This window comes from Anabrus simplex, chromosome 7 (genome assembly GCF_040414725.1).
Source record: "Anabrus simplex isolate iqAnaSimp1 chromosome 7, ASM4041472v1, whole genome shotgun sequence".
Classification (NCBI taxonomy): domain Eukaryota; kingdom Metazoa; phylum Arthropoda; class Insecta; order Orthoptera; family Tettigoniidae; genus Anabrus; species Anabrus simplex.
The window spans coordinates 291,409,708-291,430,258 of record NC_090271.1 but is presented as its reverse complement, the minus strand read 5'-3'; the positions used below and the strand labels follow the sequence as shown (position 1 = coordinate 291,430,258).

General features: G+C 39.2%; 1 protein-coding gene across 2 annotated transcripts in view; it reads left to right on the top strand.

Moving 5' to 3' along the window:
• Positions 1–20,551, top strand: part of LOC136877579 (FMR1-interacting protein NUFIP1) — a 295,598-nt gene that overhangs the window by 156,863 nt on the left and 118,184 nt on the right. For both annotated transcript variants that reach the window (XM_067151735.2, XM_067151734.2), the window contains 2 exons: positions 7,763–7,995; positions 15,718–15,845. In XM_067151735.2, coding sequence (XP_067007836.2) covers positions 7,763–7,995; positions 15,718–15,845 — 361 coding nt within the window. The remainder of the gene's footprint in view (positions 1–7,762; positions 7,996–15,717; positions 15,846–20,551) is intronic.

The window sequence follows — 20,551 nt, the reverse complement described above, 5'->3', positions numbered from 1 at the left end:
TCTCATTAATCATGTTAGCACAGTCTGTCGCAGTGGAGGAGAACATTAAATTACTCAGTAACCTGGCATGACTTGCACATCATCCACAGGTAACGCCGAATATTAGTACTCTCCTACTGATGAACAACATGGACAACCATCACCGCCATGCCTAAAGGAAGAGGGTAAAAATGTCAGTTGAGTGGTTTGGCTCGCATATTCATGTGACCTCCACTCCATACAATATGCTTGAGATGCTCTGGAATAACGTGTTACTGAGACACACCACTAGAAACAATTCCTGTGGTCAGATGGGCACTGATTAAAGAGCATAGACATCTATGCCTCAACAGTCTCATTCTGAGTATGCTTTGCCAATGCTTGAGTTTTATATTGGTTAGAGGAGGTCACCCCATACCGAAATGGCTTTGGTTGCTGATGGGTATTACACCAACATCCAGAGAAGCAGAAAATGTGATGTGCTGTTCAAGAGATGTGAATCTGTGCTGGATGATCACAGACTGTATACAAGATCACTAGGTAAGGTAGTTGGAATTAAAACTCCATTACCGAACCGAACGTCAGCATACCAGAAGTACTAGATGGCAACTACTCTTCAAAGGCCTTTTTCAAGGCAGAAATTAACTATATTATGCCATAACGTAGGTCTATCACCATCTAAAGAGGTACTATTGAGTCAACTCTGTCAAACTAATAACTGTGATGTGCTTTGTATTCAAGAAACACACAGAAGTGACCATCAGCGACGTCCCAAAATTGCTGGTTTACGACTTGTGGCTGAAAGACCACATAGAAAATTGAATCTAGGATAGAAGGCAGCTAAGGATAACATGATGGCAAGCATAATTGGCAGTCATACAAATTTTAGTGAAAAATGGAAGGGTATGTATAGGTATTTTAAGGCAGAAACAGGTTCCAAGGAGGACATTCCAGGAATAATTAATGAACAAGGGGAGTGTGTATGTGAAGATCTTCAAAAGGCAGAAGTATTCAGTCAGCAGTATGTAAAGATTTTTGGTTTCAAGGATAATGTCGAGATAGAGGAGGAGACTAAGGCCAAAGAAGTAATAAAATTTACATATGATGACAATGACATTTACAATAAGATACAAAAGTTGAAAACTAGAAATGTGGCTGGAATTGATCAGATTTCTGGGGATATACTAAAGACAATGGGTTGGGATATAGTACCATATCTGAAGTACTTATTTGATTATTGTTTGGTCGGAGGAGCTATACCAGATGAATGGGGAGTTGCTATAGTAGCCCCTGTGTATAAAGGAAAGGGTGATAGACATAAAGCTGAAAATAACAGGCCAGTAAGTTTCACATGCATTGTATATAAGCTTTGGGAAGGCATTCTTTCTGATTATATTAGACATGTTTGTGAAATTAATAACTGGTTCGATAGAAGGCAATTCGGTTTTAGGAAAGATTATTCCACTGAAGCTCAACTTGTAGGATTCCAGCAAGATATAGCAGATATCTTGGATTCTGGAGGTCAAATGGACTGTATCGCGATTGACATGTCTAAAGCATTTGATAGGGTGGATCATGGGAGACTACTGGCAAAAATGAGTGCAATTGGACTAGACAAAAGAGTGACTGAATGGGTTGCTATATTTCTAGAAAATAGATCTCTGAGAGTTAGAGTAGGTGAAGTTTTGTCTGACCCTGTAATAGTTGAGAGGGGAGTTCCTCAGGGCAGTGTTATCGGACCTTTATGTTTTCTTATATATATAAATGATATGAGTAAAGGAGTGGAATCGGAGATAAGGCTTTTTGCGGATGATGTTATTCTGTATAGAGTAATAAATAATTTACAAGATTCTGAGCAACTGCAACGTGACCTTGATAATGTTGTGAGATGGACAGCAGGCAATGTTATGCTGATAAACGGGGTTAAAAGTCAGGTTGTGAGTTTCACAAATAGAAAAAGTCCTCTCAGTTTTAATTACTGCGTTGATGGGGTGAAAGTTCATGTTGGGGATCATTGTAAGTATCTAGGTGTTAATATAAGGAAAGACCTTCATTGGGGTAATCACATAAATGGGATTGTAAATAAAGGGTTATGAGGGTTATGAGGGTTATGAGGGTGTTTAGGGGTTGTAGTGAGGATCTAAAGGAGAGTGCATGTAATTCTCTGGTAAGATCCCAACTAGAGTATGGTATGGGACCCTCGCCAGGATTACCTGATTCAAGAATTGGAAAAAATCCAAAGAAAAGCAGCTCGATTTGTTCTGGGTGATTCCCGACAAAAGAGTAGCGTTACAAAAATGTTGCAAAGTTTGAGTTGGGAAGAACTGAGAGAAAGAAGAAGAGCTGTTCGACTAAGTGCTATGTAATACCAATATAAATGGTCCGTCATTGGACATTATAAATTTTTCAGCTAACTCATTCTTGGTTGCCAGCGTTTCGCCCTCGTGTGCTAGGGTGGGCTCATCAGTTGGTACCTAGCACACCTACCAATACGCTGGCTAGTGCATACCGTGGAGGCCACTGCGTAGGCTAACTGGAGCCACCGGCAGTGCCAATGCACTAAGAGACTTTGTCTCATTATCAAAAATTGATGCCTGCTTGGCCATCAGATGACATAGATGTTGATTCCCATAGGGAATCTGAAATATTTGTCCTGAATGAGTAAATTTATAATACCAATATAAATGGTCCGTCATTGGACATTATAAATTTTTCAGCTAACTCATTCTTGGTTGCCAGCGTTTCGCCCTCGTGTGCTAGGGTGGGCTCATCAGTTGGTACCTAGCACACCTACCAATACGCTGGCTAGTGCATACCGTGGAGGCCACTGCGTAGGCTAACTGGAGCCACCGGCAGTGCCAATGCACTAAGAGACTTTGTCTCATTATCAAAAATTGATGCCTGCTTGGCCATCAGATGACATAGATGTTGATTCCCATAGGGAATCTGAAATATTTGTCCTGAATGAGTAAATTTATAATACCAATATAAATGGTCCGTCATTGGACATTATAAATTTTTCAGCTAACTCATTCTTGGTTGCCAGCGTTTCGCCCTCGTGTGCTAGGGTGGGCTCATCAGTTGGTACCTAGCACACCTACCAATACGCTGGCTAGTGCATACCGTGGAGGCCACTGCGTAGGCTAACTGGAGCCACCGGCAGTGCCAATGCACTAAGAGACTTTGTCTCATTATCAAAAATTGATGCCTGCTTGGCCATCAGATGACATAGATGTTGATTCCCATAGGGAATCTGAAATATTTGTCCTGAATGAGTAAATTTATAATACCAATATAAATGGTCCGTCATTGGACATTATAAATTTTTCAGCTAACTCATTCTTGGTTGCCAGCGTTTCGCCCTCGTGTGCTAGGGTGGGCTCATCAGTTGGTACCTAGCACACCTACCAATACGCTGGCTAGTGCATACCGTGGAGGCCACTGCGTAGGCTAACTGGAGCCACCGGCAGTGCCAATGCACTAAGAGACTTTGTCTCATTATCAAAAATTGAAGGGAGACGTTTAATAAATTTCCAGTTTCTTTGAAAGCATTTAGGAAAAGGCTAGGAAAACAACAGATAGGGAATCTGTCACCTGGGTGACTGCCCTAAATGCAGATCAGTATTGATTGATTGATTGATTGATTGATAGTAAGTACGGAAGTGCAATATTTGTTCGTCCTGACATTCAGGTCTTGTCAACATCTGTAACAGATCACTATAACATTGAAATAATAACAGTTCAGCTTAGTAATTGCACTATCTCATCGGTGTATAAGCCACCAGGTATTGATTTTTCCTTTATGCCCCCTGATAACTTTTGCAAGCAAAGTACGAAATTTGTAGTCTGCAATTTCAACAGTCATAGTACAGTTTAGGGTTATGCACATGATGATGGAAATGGGGATGCTGTATTGCTGTGGGCTGATAATTTCCAACTTAGCCTTATACATGACAGTAAGCTTCCACCAAGTGTCAACAGTGGTCGATGGAAACGCGCTTACAATCCAGACCTTATTTTCGCCAGTGAACATGTATCTCAGCAGTGTGCGAAATCAGTCTGTTCTCCCCTACCTAACTCTCAACATCGCCCTATTAGTGTATGTGCCAAATAACCACTGTAACACGACCGATTACAGTACCTTTTTGGAGAAGGTTTAACTTCAAAAAGGCTAATTGGGAAAAATTTAGCAATACACTTGACAGCTTCATACGGGAGATTCCTCCAGAACCAGAATCTTACGACACTTTTGTTGATGCAGTATCGAGAGCCTCACGTTTATCAATACCCAGAGGTTGCAGAACACACTACTACTACTACCAAGGTTTAACTGCTGATGCAAAAGTCTACCTAGAGAACTACCTTGCCCTCTTCGAAGTGAACCCTTCAGCAAAGAGACAATTTCAGCTGGACATGACTCACTCTCTTCAATCTCAGAAAACAAAAGGAAAACTTGGTTGAAACTGATGGAGGAAACAGATTTCTCAGTTAATAGTCAAAAGGCTTGGAGACTTCTGAAAAAGCTGAACAGTGACCCAACCAAATGTTCAGTCCATGCTAATGTTACAGCCAATCATATTGCTTCACAGTTGCTTAATAATGGCAAATCACAATCAACTATTAGGAAATCAGAGTCAAAAATTGTGACCGGGGAATCTGAGGCTATCAGTACTTTAGCCAGACCATTTAATCTCAGTGAATTAGAAACTGGTATTACAATGTGCAAAAGTGGTAAAGCTGCAGGTTTGGACGATATCTGCACTGAGCAAATAAAGCATTTCGGTTCTGGAACAAAGTTGTGGCTCGTGGAATTATTCAACAAATGCCTAGCATCATCCAACATCCCAAAGATTTGGCGGAAGGCATGGGTGATTGAAATCTTAAAACCAGGCAAAAACCCTGAAGATCCAAAAAGTTATAGACCAATATCTCTTCTGTGCCACTTGTATAAAATCATGGAACGAATGATTTTGAATCGCATTACTGAAGTTATTTACCCACTTCTTATCCCACAACAGGCAGGATTTAGACCTGGAAGAAATTGCACCTCCCAGATTTTGCATCTTAACTCAGCACATTGAAGATGGCTTTGAGTTTAAAAAAAGTCACAGGCGTCGCATTTGTTGATCTCACAGCGGCGTATGACATGGTAAACCACAGACTCCTGTTAAAAAAAATTCACAGTCTTACTAAAGATCTTGAGTTAACACGACTGGTACCTACACTTCTTCATAACCGCCGATTCTTTGTTGAATTTCAGAGTCGGCGAAGTCATTGGCGAACTCAAAAGAACGGCTTGCCTCAAGGAAGTGTACTGGCGCCTTTGTTATTTAATATAGACACAAATGATCAGCCACAGCCTCAAGACACCAAGAGTTTTATCTATGCTGATGACCTTGCTCTCGCTGTCCAGTCAGATAGTTTTGAAGAGATAGAATGCACCCTGAAAGCTGTCCTAGAAGAACTCGGCAACTACTATGATCAAAACCAACTTGTGCCAAACCCGAGCAAAACGCAAGTTTGTGCATTCCATCTACGACATCAACAAGCCAACAGGAAACTCGCTGTGACATGAAATGGAGCTACGCTAGACCACTGCTTCCATCCCAAATACTTGGGCGTCACTCTTGATCGCAGTCTAACCTTCAAGGTGCACTGTATGAATGTAACACAAAAGGTCTCTTCCAGGAACACACTACTTAGAAATCTTGTTGGATCTACTTGGGGCACACACCCACAAACTGTTAGAACTACTGCACTAGCCTTATGTTACTCCGCCGGTGAATATGCCTGTCCAGCGTGGTACAAATGTGCCCACGCAAAACAGATTGATGTGGCACTCAATGAAAGCTGTAGAATAATTACTGGTGTCCTGAAGCCAACTCCTCTCGAGAAAATCAATTACCTTGCCGGTATTGCTCCTTGTGACATCAGGAGAGAGGTTGCTGCTAACAACGAAAGGCTTAAAACAAATTTAATGCCTTCACATCCACTCTTTGGATACCAACCTGCCCAACGAAGATTGAAGTCCAGGAAAGCATTTTTAACATCTTCAGAACACCTGGAAGGATCATCGGACAAAGCCAGGATTACCAAGTGGAAACAAAAGATCCCTGGCCTTTTGAAATGGATGGAACCACGGGAAGTGTTGCCTCCCGGTCACACCGAGGACTGGTTGATATGCATGTCCTTAAACAGACGTAGATCTGGAGTGGGTAGAACCAGAGCGACTGTACAGAAATGGAACTTCCCCATCGATACGGCCTTTTGTGACTGTGGTGAACTTCAGACAACTGATCACCTGCTATGCTGTCCCTTGTGTCCATCAAACTGCACAATGGAAGACTTGGTGCTGGCTAATTCAAATGCCCTTGAAGTGGCCAAATTTTGGGCCGAATCTGCATGACATATATTGTTGTAGACCTTTTACTTGTATATATAGTTTGTTTCTTTTAAATGTAGTATTATTCTATTGTACTTCTGATTCGAATAAAGAAAGAAACTCAAAATAGAGGGTATGCTATATCTGTCATTGTACTGTTCATACTTTTTTGACATTGCTGTAGTGTACTTTTTCTTTGAAGGTTTAAAATGAAAATTCCTTGAAGGTTTCTGCTCATTTATATTTTTAAAGTATTTTCAAGCACATCACAGACACAGTTTATTAATTAAATTTCACTTTTATCCTTCTTGTTTCACTTCATAATGGAATCAGCTTCAGGATCTCATATCTTAACATATGAAGTTGGAAAGAGAATAATACATTTTGACTTAACTTTGATCCAGAAAAAACTTCCTGGTGATTTCGTGAATAACTGAGCTCATGGGATGATATTGATGAAATTACGCTTGATGAAGTGTAAAGGATGATAAATAAACTCCTTTGTCGTAAATCTGCAGGAATGGATTAAAAATTAGACCTGAAATGGTGAAATATAGTGGGAAGGCAGGGATGAAATGGCTTCGTAAAGTAATAAGATTAGCATGGAATGTTAGTAAGATACCTTCTGACTGGACAAAAGCAGTATTTACACCTATTTATAAGCAAGGGAACAGGAAAGATTGTGGGGTCATTCAGAAAATTCATAGAAGTTTGCAGACAAATCGCTGAAAGACATAACGGTCTATAATGAAGATGTATGTATGTATGTATGTATGTATGTATGTATGTATGTATGTATGTATGTATGTATGTATGTATGATCCAGAGAATATTGATAATAGTATGGTCTCCACTACCATCTGCAGGCATTCTAATTCGTTGTCATCTGGCTGTTTGCTCGTCAATTTTGACATCCCGTTTTACTAGATTTCTTTGGGGCATCTATGGCTGAGTTTTAATGAATTTTATTGGGTGAACACCAGATGTGTCACCAGAAATCTTTTATATGCTGACATCATAAGACATGGAGTGTTGAATGGGCATTTTTCCGCCATTCAGTAATTTTCCGGGTTTTAACTCTTGATCTTTGAATCTGAAGGCTGATACTACCGCTGATCCACAGAGGGAGCTTACCAGAAAATGAAATTTAAATTAGTGAACAAGTAATATAGAGAAGTCCAGATAATACCAGATGTGGTTAAAATTAAATATTATTTGTTGTAATCACTTCATATATTTCTGGAATCGAGACCACAGACATTTGGATGAAAATCTATTGCACGATCGCACACCTCTTCCCAATGGATTGTTTGTACTGATCCTGAAGTTGATACCATTGTAAGATTAGTGTTGCATTAATGTTTTATATCTACATGTGGTGTAATTTTATGGTTGCTGTAGACAGAGGACGAGTTCTACTGTGTTACTTGTGATCGGCAATTTAAATCTGCTGAGCTACTGACCATCCATGAGGCTGAACACGAGACATGCGGCAGAGATGGCTGTACATTTACTGCTCATCCGAAAGTTGTTGCCAAACACATTGAGGTGCAGCACAACACAGGGCTCTACAAGAAGATTGGGAATCTTGACACTCCAGAAGCCATAGCCCAGTGGATTGCTGACAGGAAAAAGTAACTATTAATATTGAAATATACTTGAGTACTGTTTTCATTTTCTTTGCCATATGATGAAGCTAAGAAATTTCACTTATTGATATTCAGAACATTAACAATAATTTTCTGCAAAGATAAAATAAATTAAAGCTGGGAAAATAGTTTTTTTGTTGATTTATAGTTTTGCTACCCTAATAATAATATCAAATTGTTATGTGGACACATGGAGCATGAAGATGATAGAAAAATATATCCAGTTGTGCAGAATTCCTTCTCGGTTTTGCTTTGTCTCCTAGACCTGCAGTTTTATATTAGCTCTTTATATATAGTATTTTTTAATACTTAAAGGAGAATTTCAGTTTGTTCTGACACCTACATGATCATCTTCATGCGAATTATATTAACAATCATTATATATGATTTGAAAGTTGATCTAGTCTTTTACTAAGTTGGCTCCAGTTCATACTTGTTCAATTCATGTAGGTTTTTGCATATAAGAAACTTGATTTAAAAATGTGAAGGTATATTTTTAACTGTAGAAAATGGAACAATATTTTTTTTTGCCATTCTTTTGACCCCTCTATGGGATTGACCTTTCTTCTTTCTGCCATATACTGTTGTACAATAGGGGTTAAGTTTCTTCCACAGTTATTTTTCCCCTTCTCTTTTCTGTCATTCCCTGCCAGAAAAAAAAACCTCAGTTCGGTTGTCAGTGGGTATGCAAACTTCTGCTTAAAAAACATAGGATCTGTATCATGATTGACCTATCTAAGACATTTTTGATAGGGTAGATCATGGGAGAATACTGGCAAAAATGAGTGCAATTGGACTAAAATTAAATTGAAATAACAAATAACGTAGTTCAACCTATTCAATACAAGTAAATAAGAAATGTAATGTTACATTCCTATTTCATTATAAGCGGAAGCGGTACTGGTTTCAACCCAAATCTGGGTCATCATCAGTCGAGTAAAATGCAAAAACATGCATAGGTAAATAAGAAATTAAAGAATGAGTCTTTCACAAAAACTGTTGCAGAAGCAATATAAGATAATGGGGATTGCCACTGTGCGATTTTAAATCTTAAAATCTAGAAGAAGTAGGTCAGTCACTTTGTGATAGTACATATATCACACCCCCGAATTATATGTAGAAGGTAGAGATATTATTGTCAGTATTCGATTTATTATTATTATTATTATTATTATTATTATTATTATTATTATTATTATTATTATTATTATTATTATTATTATTATTATCGGTATTTCATTTGTATGTTTTGTCATTTATATTTATAAGCTGGAAGATATCCACATATGTAGGTATGAGTAATTTGTTTTGCACGAGTGGGAAAACATTGCTTTAATAACTCTGGTAATTTGAATGAGTCATATGGCTACCCCAGTGTCTGTTGTGATGTACTTGTGTTGGGTAATTCCATGAGTCATATATATATCCCAGCCTGATGAGATGAGCTTGTTGTTGTATTAGGAAAGTTTGGTGATTCATGGAATATACCCCAGAGTTTGTTATTGTCTTGGGAGGAAGAAGTAGTTCAGAGCTTGGGCTTGAGAAGAGGACCACCCATGATTGGCTGGCAAGCACCAATCCAGACGTATCATCTGAGAGGAGGGGGATGTTGATGTCTATAAAGGTTGATGATACGGCGGCAACCAAGGACATTGTAAAGAAACATTGTAAGGGAGATTGTATGGGTGATTGTAAAGAAACATTGTAAGGGTGATTGTAGAGGTGACTGTAAAGGAACGAGAAGGAAGACAACTACAACTACAACTGAGACACTGTACGAGAAGGAAGTAGTGCTGATACACGGTAGGAGCGACACGGCTGCAATGGACTGGACTTCAAACGTTCGTGGAGCGTAGTCTAGTTATGTTCGTGGAAAGTGGCTGATTGTGGAGAGTGCTTGCGCATTAAGTATTGTAGCACTTGTGGCGGCCTAGCATTATATGTTGGTGAAAGCTATCTCAGACTTTCCATATTTATGTTGAGGATCGACAGACGTGTGTATATATCTTTACAACAAGTGTTAAAATATGTGAACACAGTAGTACAAGGTACAGTATCTGTGTGATGTGATAACTGCCGATTATGAGGATCGGTAAATCGAATTAATATAGAGACAGTGAAGGGTGTTTATCTTCATACATGTACATTGTTCATCGGACCATCTACAAATGGTAGCTTAGTTCTCGCTTTCGTTTTCCCACGGTTTTCATTATTGTTGTTGTTGTAAATATGGAATCTTCCAGCAATATTTTATGTGTGTATTATATGTATAATGTTGTATGTTGATGAGGTGCTCGCTCATGCACGGAATTTGTTCAGAATATAGTTAGCTATTTTAGAATCAGTGTTATTGATAAACCTAGGTGCAGTTCCTACCTAATTAGTCGTTTTCAGGAGGTTAGGTAAGGCCTGCAGCAGATGTACCAGTACGCAGCATTATGTACACGCCCTGGGATATAAAGTCTATCATGCTCTTATCTAAATTCGAGGGATCCATTCTGGTGAATTCTGGCGCCCATACTACGGACATTTCGGTTAATTATGCTTATTAATTTTATTAAGTTTTTGAGTAATTTTATTTATATATTTTATTTATTTATTATTATTATCATCAAAAGAAAGTTACAACTTATATGAAGTAAGGCGCAATCTTCTGAATAGTAGCACAACACACGCAAAGTTCAGCACTGTGTCTCAAAGTGTTTACGAGAAGAGGTGAACAGTTAAGTGAGCCAGCCTGTATATACTATCAGGCGCAAAGTCACAGCACAATTTAATAAATATGAAGTCCCAAAATTGTGTAGAAGTCGAAGACGAGTCGCTTGATTGAAGCAAATTGCTAGCTCCTGAAGATCAGCGCAACATACTTAATGTCCGGCACTGTGCTTCCAAATGCCGACGGAACTCGGTGAATAGCTTAATGATCCAGTCTGTAATTGTTTCGGTTGCGAAAATGTGTGTGTGTATATATATATATATATATAATGAATTTAATATAATTTTGCATTTTACTCGGCTGATGATGACCCAGATTGGGGTCAAAACCGGTACCGCTTCCGCTTGTAATTAAATAAGAATGTAACGCTACATCTCTTATTTACTTGTATTGAATAGGTTGAACTACGTTATTTGTTATTTCAATTTAATTGTGATACAGTTCAATACGGAACATCATGAAATTTTTATCTTTAAATGCAATTGGACTAGACAAAAGAGTGACAGAAGGGGTGGCTATGTTTCTAGAAAATAGAACTCTGAGAATTAGAGTAGGTGAAGCTTTATCTGTCCCTGTAATAATTAAGAGGGGAATTTTTCAAGGCAGTATTATTGGACCTTTATATTTTCTTATATATATATATCAATGATATGTGTCAAGAGGTGGAATCGGAGATAAGGCTTTTTGCAGATGATGTTATTCTGTACAGAGTAATAAATTACAAGATTGTGAGCAAGTGCAAAATGACTTCGATAATGTTGTGAGATTGACAGTAGGCAATGGTATGATGATAAACAGAGTTAAGTCAGGTTGTGAGTTTCACCAATAGGAAAAGTCCTCTCAGTTTTAATTACTGCGTTGATGGGGTGAAAATTCCTTTTGGGCATCATTGTAAGTACCCAGGTGTTAATATAAGGAAAGATCTTCATTGGGGTAATCACATAAATATGATTGTAAATAAAGGGTACAGATCTCTGCACATGGTTGTGAGGGTATTTTGGGGTTGTTGTAGGGATGTAAAAGGAGAGGGTATATAAGTCTCTGGTAAGACCCCAACTAGAGTATGGTTCCAGTGTATGGGAACCTCACCAGGATTACTTGATTCAAGAAATGGAAAAAATCCAAAGAAAAGCAGCTCGATTTGTTCTGGGTGATTTCCGATTAAAGAGTAGCGTGTATAATGTAACTATTAAAATAGTTTATTTGAATCCGCCTTGATCAATACACTCATTAAATGAAAGAAAAACTATTTATTAAACCAAACATGTTTCGGGAAGTCTCAACCATTCCCTTCATCAGTGGTCAGATCAAAGAATAAAACAATATAACACAATCTTTTGTTTTACAATTGAAAGAAGTACTGTGTCCTAATACACTGTATCAAAGAGTAAAGAGAACATATGAAATATTATAAAATGATCAATACATAAAATTTTGGTTGAACTGAATGAGAATACTAAATAAATTTAGGATCTTCAAGTTGTTTTTCTTTTCTTTTTGTTCCTTAAATGATCATATGCTAGTCTATACAGTGGGTTATCTTCTGCACTTTCCTCATCTAAACTTGATTCAAAATTAGTTTTTTGTGTAGGGTAAATTTCTCAATTTTCCAAAACATTAATTAATTTTCACTTTTTGGCCGAATGTAATATTTTCATGTCATTGGAAATGTCTGTAAATTTATGATTAATTTCAACCATATGTTCTACCCATTGCCGGATATCTTTCATGTTTGACCGCATTAACATATGGTTGAAATGAATCATAAGTTTACAGACATTTCCAATGACATGAAATTATTACATTCGGCCAAAAAGGGAAAATTAATGAATGTTTTGGAAAATTTAGAGATTTACCTTACACAAAAAAATAATTTTGAATCAAGTTGAAATGAGGAAAGTGCAGAAGATAACCCACTGTATAGACTAGCATATGATCTTTTAAGGAACAAAAAGAAAAGAAGAAAAACTTGAAGATCCTAAATTTATATAGTATTCTCATTAGTATTCTCATTCAGTTCAACCAAAATTTTATGTATTGATCATTTTTATAATATTTCATATGTTCTCTTTACTTTTTGATACAGTGTATTCTGTAAATTGTAAAACAAAAGATTGTGTTATATTGTTTTATTCTTTGATTTGACCACTGATGAAGGGAATGGTTGAGACTTCCCGAAACATGTTTGGTTTAATAAATAGTTTTTCTTCCATTTAATGAGTGTATTGATCAAGCCGGATTCAAATAAACTATTTTAATAGTTATATTATACATTTAGACTAGTCAATACGGACCAGACACAATATTAACCTATCATGGTTTCGTTTGTTAACAAAAGAGTAGTGTTACAAAAATGTTGCAAAGTTTGGGCTGGGAAGACTTGGGAGAAAGGAGATGAGCTGCTCAACTAAGTGGTATGTTCTGAGCTGTCAGTGGAGAGATGGTGTGGAATGACATCAGTAGATGAATAAGTTTGAGTGATGTCTTTAAAAGTAGGAAGGATCACAATATGAAGATAAAGTTGAAATTCAAGAGGACAAATTTGGGCAAATATTCATTTAGGTGGAGGGGAGTTAGGGATTGGGATAAGATAACACTCTGTGTTAATTATGTCCATATTTACCTATTTTATCTCTCTATCTGTTTAGATTTGATTGATTGATTGCTTGGTTGTGTGCTTGCTTTTGTAAGGGTGGCTATGTAAGGAAAAAACTGTAGAAACTTCTATATGGTGGTGGTGGTGGTGGTGATGGTGTTTATTTTCTGTAGGGAGGAGGGGGGGGGGATTAGTGAGAAAGACAACTAGGCAATCGTCCTCTCTTAACTGTAATCAGAAAAAAGAAGAGTTCTGACCATTTTGAAAGTAAACATATCGGCAGAGGAAAGAGAAGGGTATGAATGGCGTCGCCCCATGGTCACCCAACCTCCCAAGTGAAAGTCCCTTTCAGTCACCTCTTACAACAGGTAAAGGGTACTCGCTAGGGTAAAAATTCTGTCTACTCTGTCTTAAAAATTGTTGTCTGACTCCATGGCCGTGTGGCCAGTGTCTTGGGCTTCAAGCCTCGGACTCCAGGTTCAATTCCTGCCTGAGTTTTGGTATTCTAATAATGGATGGTTAATTCCTGTGGGTTGGCCAACATTCCTGTAATTCTCACACAGCATTATCCTCCACCACAATATCACACCGTTTCCCCATATGTGGCAGACACCACCCACCCTCGTTGGTGGGTCTTCTGTAGAAGGACTGCAACTGGCTGTAATTATAAAAATTATTCATCTCTTGCTAGAAAAGTAATTTTGATATGTCAAATGTAGAATTGAGGTTGACAATGAAGAATTATTTTCATTATGTCAATGAAGAGAAAGTAGAAAACTGGAAAAACCTTAATAATTTATTGTACGAAGGCAGTTCAAATATAAACAGGAATTTGAATGTACTGCTGCTGTTAGTAATAATACTGCCAGGATGTTGGTTGGGAGGAGGGCTCTGGAGAAGGGATTTTTCATGAACGAACGGCGGTGGAGAGCTGGGCTGCTTCAGTACGCCATGAGTGAGCAAGAGGTGCACATGTCTGTTGTGCAACGCATCATCAAATTTCTCACAAAGGAGGACACCAAACCTTCCGAAATTTTGAAACGGCTCGGTGCACAGTTTGGAGAAGATATACTTCCGCGCACTCGAGTGTATGAGTGGACTAAAAAATTTGTGGCAGGAAGAGAAGCTATGGAAAATGAACCTCATGAAAGGAGACTGCAGACAACCTTGTTGGTTAAGATCGGCTAATAAAATTTCCCAAATTGTTTTAGCCATAGGAATAAGTTACGGAAGTGTTCAGACTATCATCTGAGATGAACTCCATTTTAGAAAATTGTCTGCCAGTTGGGTTCGTCTCCTCAACCAGGAACAAAAAATTTACGCCAGAAAGTTTTTCAGAGACTCCAGCGTCGCTGCGAGGAGAAAGGAGAGGATTTGTTGTGTCATATTGTGACTTGTGATGAAACTTCAGTGCATCATTACACCCCAGAGTCAAAGCAAGTGTGGAGTGGCGGCGAAGAGACAAAGCAGGTCCGGTCAAGGTCAAAACACGTCCATCTGCTGGAAAGCTGCTTGCAGCAGTTTTCTGGGACTCTGCGGGCATTTTGTTGGTGGACGATCTTCACTAGCAAAGGACAATTAATGCATCCTACTTTTTTTTTTTTTGCTAGTAGCTGTACGTTGCACCGACCGTCTTATGGCGACGATGGGATAGGAAAGGCCTAGGAGTTGGAACGAAGCAGCCGTGGCCTTAATTAGGTACAGCCCCAGAATCTGTCTGTTCTGAAAATGGGAAACGACAGAAAACCATATTCAGGACTGCCAACAGTGGGATTCGAACCCACTATCTCCCGGATGCTAGCTCACAGCCGCATGCCCCTAACCGCACGGCCAACTCGCCCGGTAATGCATCCTACTACTGTTGCCTTTTGGATGAGTCAAAAGCTGCGTATTGCAACAAGCAACACCGGCAACCAAACCGAAATATCATTCTTCTCCATGACAATGCAAGACCGCATACTGCTGCTTTAACACAGAAAAAACTGGAGGAAATTCACTGGTCACCTCTGGAACACTTTCTGTACAATCCAGATTTACGACTACCATTTGTTTGGACCACTCAAACAAGGCGTAGGAGGACAGCGGTTCAATGATGATGCAAGTGTAGAAGAGTTGTGTGCAACTTGCTCCGCACATGTCCTTCATCTTTCTATTAGGACGGCATCAAAAACTTACTAATCCGATTAAGAAAATGTGTATCGAAGACAGGACACCATGTAGAAAATGATCTCCATATGTGTATTTTTTTGGTTGATGCAGTAAATTCAAAAAATACCCGCTTTTATTTGATCCACCCTCGTACTTAATCAAAATGTACTTGAGTTGGAGTGTTTTTATGTCTATACTGTATATGTATATATTTATTAATTTCATCCCATTTTTTTTCTTTTTTCAGAAATTTTCCTACAAGAGAAAATATTGAACGTAAGAAACTTGAAAAGGAAGAAAAGTTTAAGAGAGGAGAGCGTCTAGCTGACAACGAGAAACGCTTCAATAGGGATGCTCCTTCTTACCCGCAAAAAGGTACAGTTCTTTAAAAATGTTAACTTTTAGCTATCATCATCATTTGTCTTCACATTTTCTTAAATCACTTCTGCACAACATCAGTTTAAAGGTCTTCACGAGAGTTTTCCAATAAACATTGCATTTTGGTTTTGGACTATATATCGATACCCAATTGGACTTTTAACTGCAGACTGACTTCATGGAAACAGTTCACTGATTATCTTAAAAATACAAAATTATATTTATACTGCACATGTTTAAGGCAGGCATAGTTTGTGCATCAAATCTGGTTTGGAGGAAAGAAAACACAGGGAAACTTATCACACTACAGTGATCAGAATTGTCGTTGAGTGGTTACGTATAATTCAACATCCATTTTTGAATACTTTATTCCATTTTACATCCTCTAGTGCAACCTGAGCATCAACGTATGTGAAAGTTGTTCTTTAATTGAGCTTTTCGTTTAAAGGTAGTCAGATGTTCGAATAGTGACTCCTGCTTCTTCCAGAAATGTACAACAGTGGAGGAAATTGCAATTGTTTTAATTTAAATACAGTAATAGAGTTAGATTCTCAACATCATGGTCATTACTTTTCCATGTCATAAAATGTAAATATATTATGTGACATCCATATGACCAATATTGCATCCCTGAGGATGTTATTTTGGAGCGGTGACATTCATTTGTCTATAAATCATCATCTTCTTATTATTAATTCATGTAGGTCAAGTTTACTTCTTAGTGTTCACTTTTCATTTTCCTATGCATAATACACATCTTGCAACTTAAATTTCAAGTTGTAATAGTGATCAATGCTGATCAGTCCACTCTAATGTTAGGGAAATTTTATCAATATCTTGCTTCTTTGCATTCTAGAGATAGTGCGTTCAAACCCCTCTGTCAGCAGCCCTGAAGATGGTTTACCATGGTTTCCCCATTTTCACACCAGGCAAATGCTGGGGGCTGTACCTTACTTAAGGTAGAAATTCAGTAACTGCTGCCCAAATTTTATAGCATTATAAAGGAGTTGAAATAATACGAATCTGAGGTGGAATACCTTGTAGAGGAGAAATGTATGCTCTGCGACAGCCAGCGACCCACCCACCAATCCCCAGATGTACATTTACTTTTATAACCTAGTTAAATTTAATACGTGCCATTCTCCGTTGCTCAAGCATGCACTAGCATCTCCATTGGCTGAGATATACAGTGGAACCTCGATTCTCCTTTTTTGGAGGGAACGCGGAAAAAAAACGATGCATAATATGGGAAAACGGAAAATCCGAGAATGAATGAACCATCAACAATTTGACTATCATCATTATCATTTCCAACTTCCCGGGTCGGGTAGTGAATCAAGGAGCCTGTCTCTCCACCACTCTTCTCCTTTTTTGAGTACATCTTCTGGTTTTCTTCCCCTCTTCACTATGCACTCCCACACTGAATCTATCCACCGCTTTTGGGGTCTTCCTCGTGGTCTCTTTCCTGTTAACTTTTCTGAAAAACTTTCTTTGGCACATTTTCTTCTCTCATTCTCATCATATGCCCATACCACTTTAGCTTTGTTGTTTCTATCCTGTCTTGAAGTTTGAAGATTCCTGTCCTTTTCCTTCTCTCTTCATTTCTAATTCTATCCTTTCCGGTCTTGCCCTCGATACCTCTTAGGAATTTCATCTCCGCTGCCTGTATTCTACTCTCCTCTCGTTTTGTTGCAGTCCACGATCCAGCTGCATAGGTTAGTATGGGTTCATAATAGGTTGAATATAATACGTATTTACTCGTGTATTAGACCCCCCTAGCTTTTCGAGACGAAGGAAATGAAAAAAATAAATCTTGCATATAAGACCTCCCAATGTAATTCGTCAGAGAGCAACAACAATTCCGCTTCGAAGCGGGTACAAGTCTTATTGCAGCTCTGATGACAGCGCACAAATTTGTGAATCGTTTCGTCTGTATGACCTATGCAATGAAAACACATCTGTGTTTCGTAGTTAAGAAATGTCCGCTTCCGTATTGTAGGTCTACTGCAGCTCTGATGACGTCGCACAAATAGGTGAATAGGCCTAGCTTTGTGTCCGACCCACGCATTGCAAGCATGCATCATTCACGCTATATGTCTGTGTTTTGTATTTAATAATGTCCGCCAGCGTAATGGTTAGCACAATTAGTTGCTGTTCTCGGGAGTCTGACTTAGATTCCCGGTACCGTACTGCCAGAGATTTACGAATGGCAGGAAGGTTGATATGCGGTAAAAGCGGTACATGTAACTCCCCTCCACTGGGGGTGTGTCTAAAAACAGCTGTACCACCTCGGGATGAGGAAATGAGTTTACTTTAGTTGAGAAATATTTGCGGTTGTTGCTGTTTATGCAGCAGGCGAGATCATTATCAAAGTGGTCGCTTAATATTTCCTAACTTGGGCCAATGTAGGTATATATTTGGGGAGAAGTAAGTTTAAAACTTGATAAAAGCTATCCAATTAAAACGATTGTTTTACTTGCCAATGTACCTAACAAATAATAATACTGAGCTCGATAGTTGCAGTCGCTTAAGTGCGGCCAGTATCCAGTATTCGGGAGATAGTAGGTTCGAACCCCACTGTCGGCGGCCCTGAAAATGGTTTTCCGTGGTTTCCCATTTTCGCACCAGGCAAATGCTGGGGCTGTACCTTAATTAAGGCCATGGCCGCTTCCTTCCCACTCCTAGCCCTTCCTTGTCCCATCGTCGCCATAAGACCTATCTGTGTCGATGCGACATAAAGCAACTAGCAACAAAATTATTATTATTATTATTATTATTTCATGTCTCCACGTACTTTAAACGTTTTTCGGAGATGCCAAACTAAACACACTAGGGTATGCGTTAATTAAACAAAGAGACAACGAATGTATGGAATTAAACATTGTGATAATAAAACGCATTACCGCCACACCTGTAGATATCCATAAATGCGGTATATTCTCCTGTTATTTATTTTTAATTCTTTCTGTCGAGGAACTTATAGCACTATCAGAGTGATAATATACGTAATCTAAACAATGTGGTCTGTCTTATCTAATGGACAGCTGTTTACGTAAATCCTGATATGATAAATGTAGAGAACAAGCATGATATGTACTTAAAAATAGGGTCTGTGTTTCAACAGCCACAGTTATCAAAAGAATGTTTCCAGTTAACTTACTATGTATTACATTCGGGAAGTACAACTCGTAACATATGCTAGTTATCTGCTGATAGTTTGGCATGCCTTCTACAGCATGGCTTTATTCAGCAGGAGTGGCTTCTGCTACATATACACCAACTGGAAATATCAAAGACCATCTCCAGAAACCATTTGGGAATAGATACACACTGTTTAGACTCTCTAGTCGAGAACAAAATTATTTTTAAAAGGTTCAGAACGACGGGACCTCGTATGCTCTCGATTGCAGTGCATGATTCAAAGAGAATGAAGTATGGCTGACACGACTGACGAGATGGCAGTGAAGATGACGTCACTTGAATTGCCGACACGCCAGTAGCAGGGCAGGGAAGTTGCCGGCGTACGGCGATAATTCAAATGAAAGCAGTGATCAGGTTTACTGTGTGGTAGGCCTACTGCTGAACTGACAGAGACAAATGACTGGCCATTAAGTTCTTTTGTATCAATATTTAACTACGAGGGCAGATCAGAAAATAAGTTGCAATTCCCAGTTAAGGCCATTTATTACACCACCTATACAACAGCAACACGACTATAATGACATACACTGTAATGTCAGTTTTCCACATAGTTTCCAAGAGACTCCAAACATTTCTGCAAACGCACAACCAACTTGTCGATGCCGGACGCATAGAAATTTCCTCCAGCATTCTGCAATCACTCGGAGACAGCGGCCTTCACCTCCTCATCGGTCTGGAAACATCGACCACCGAGCTCCGTTTTGAGCTTAATGAACAGATGAAAGTCACATGGTGCTAGGTCGGGACTGGAGGGTGGATGTTGCCAGACCTCCCACTTGAAACGCTGCAGCAGTTCTCTCGTTTGGTGGGCCTTGTGAGGTGTTGCGTTATCGTGCAACAAAATCACACCGGCGCTTCTCTTTAATTGCTTTGTGCAACTGGTGCAATGTTTGACAATACGACAACGCGTTGAAATTCGTTCCTTTTGGCATTAATTCCACGTGCAGTAAACCCTCCATGTCAAAGAACACTGTCGCCATAACCTTACCGGCTGAAGGTTGAACCTTAGCCTTCTTTCGTTGTGGTGATGAGGGGTGCACCCATTCCATTGATGTTCGCTTCGTTTCAGGGGTGAAGTGGTGGACCCACGTTTTGTTGCCTGTGACGATTCGCCGCAGAAACCCGTTGCCGTCTGCGGCATAGCATTGCAAAAATGCCAGGGAGGATTGGAAACTTTCTCCCTCGTGCTCATCGGTGAGAAGACGTGGGACCCATCTTTGACACAGCTTACGATATCCAAGGTCCTCATGAACAATGGCGAACACACTGCCATACGACATGTTCAGCTGCGTCGCGATTTCTCTCAGTTTAATGCGCCGGTTCTGTCTAATGATCGCATTCACACTGTTGACCTTTGCACGGGTCCTGGACGTTGCGGGCCTGCCTTCGCGATGGTTGTCCATGATATCTGTGCGTCCAGCTTCGAATTCCTGACACCACTTTATGATACCTTGCTGGGAAATGGCCCGCTCCCGGTACACAGCACTAATTTCACGATGAAT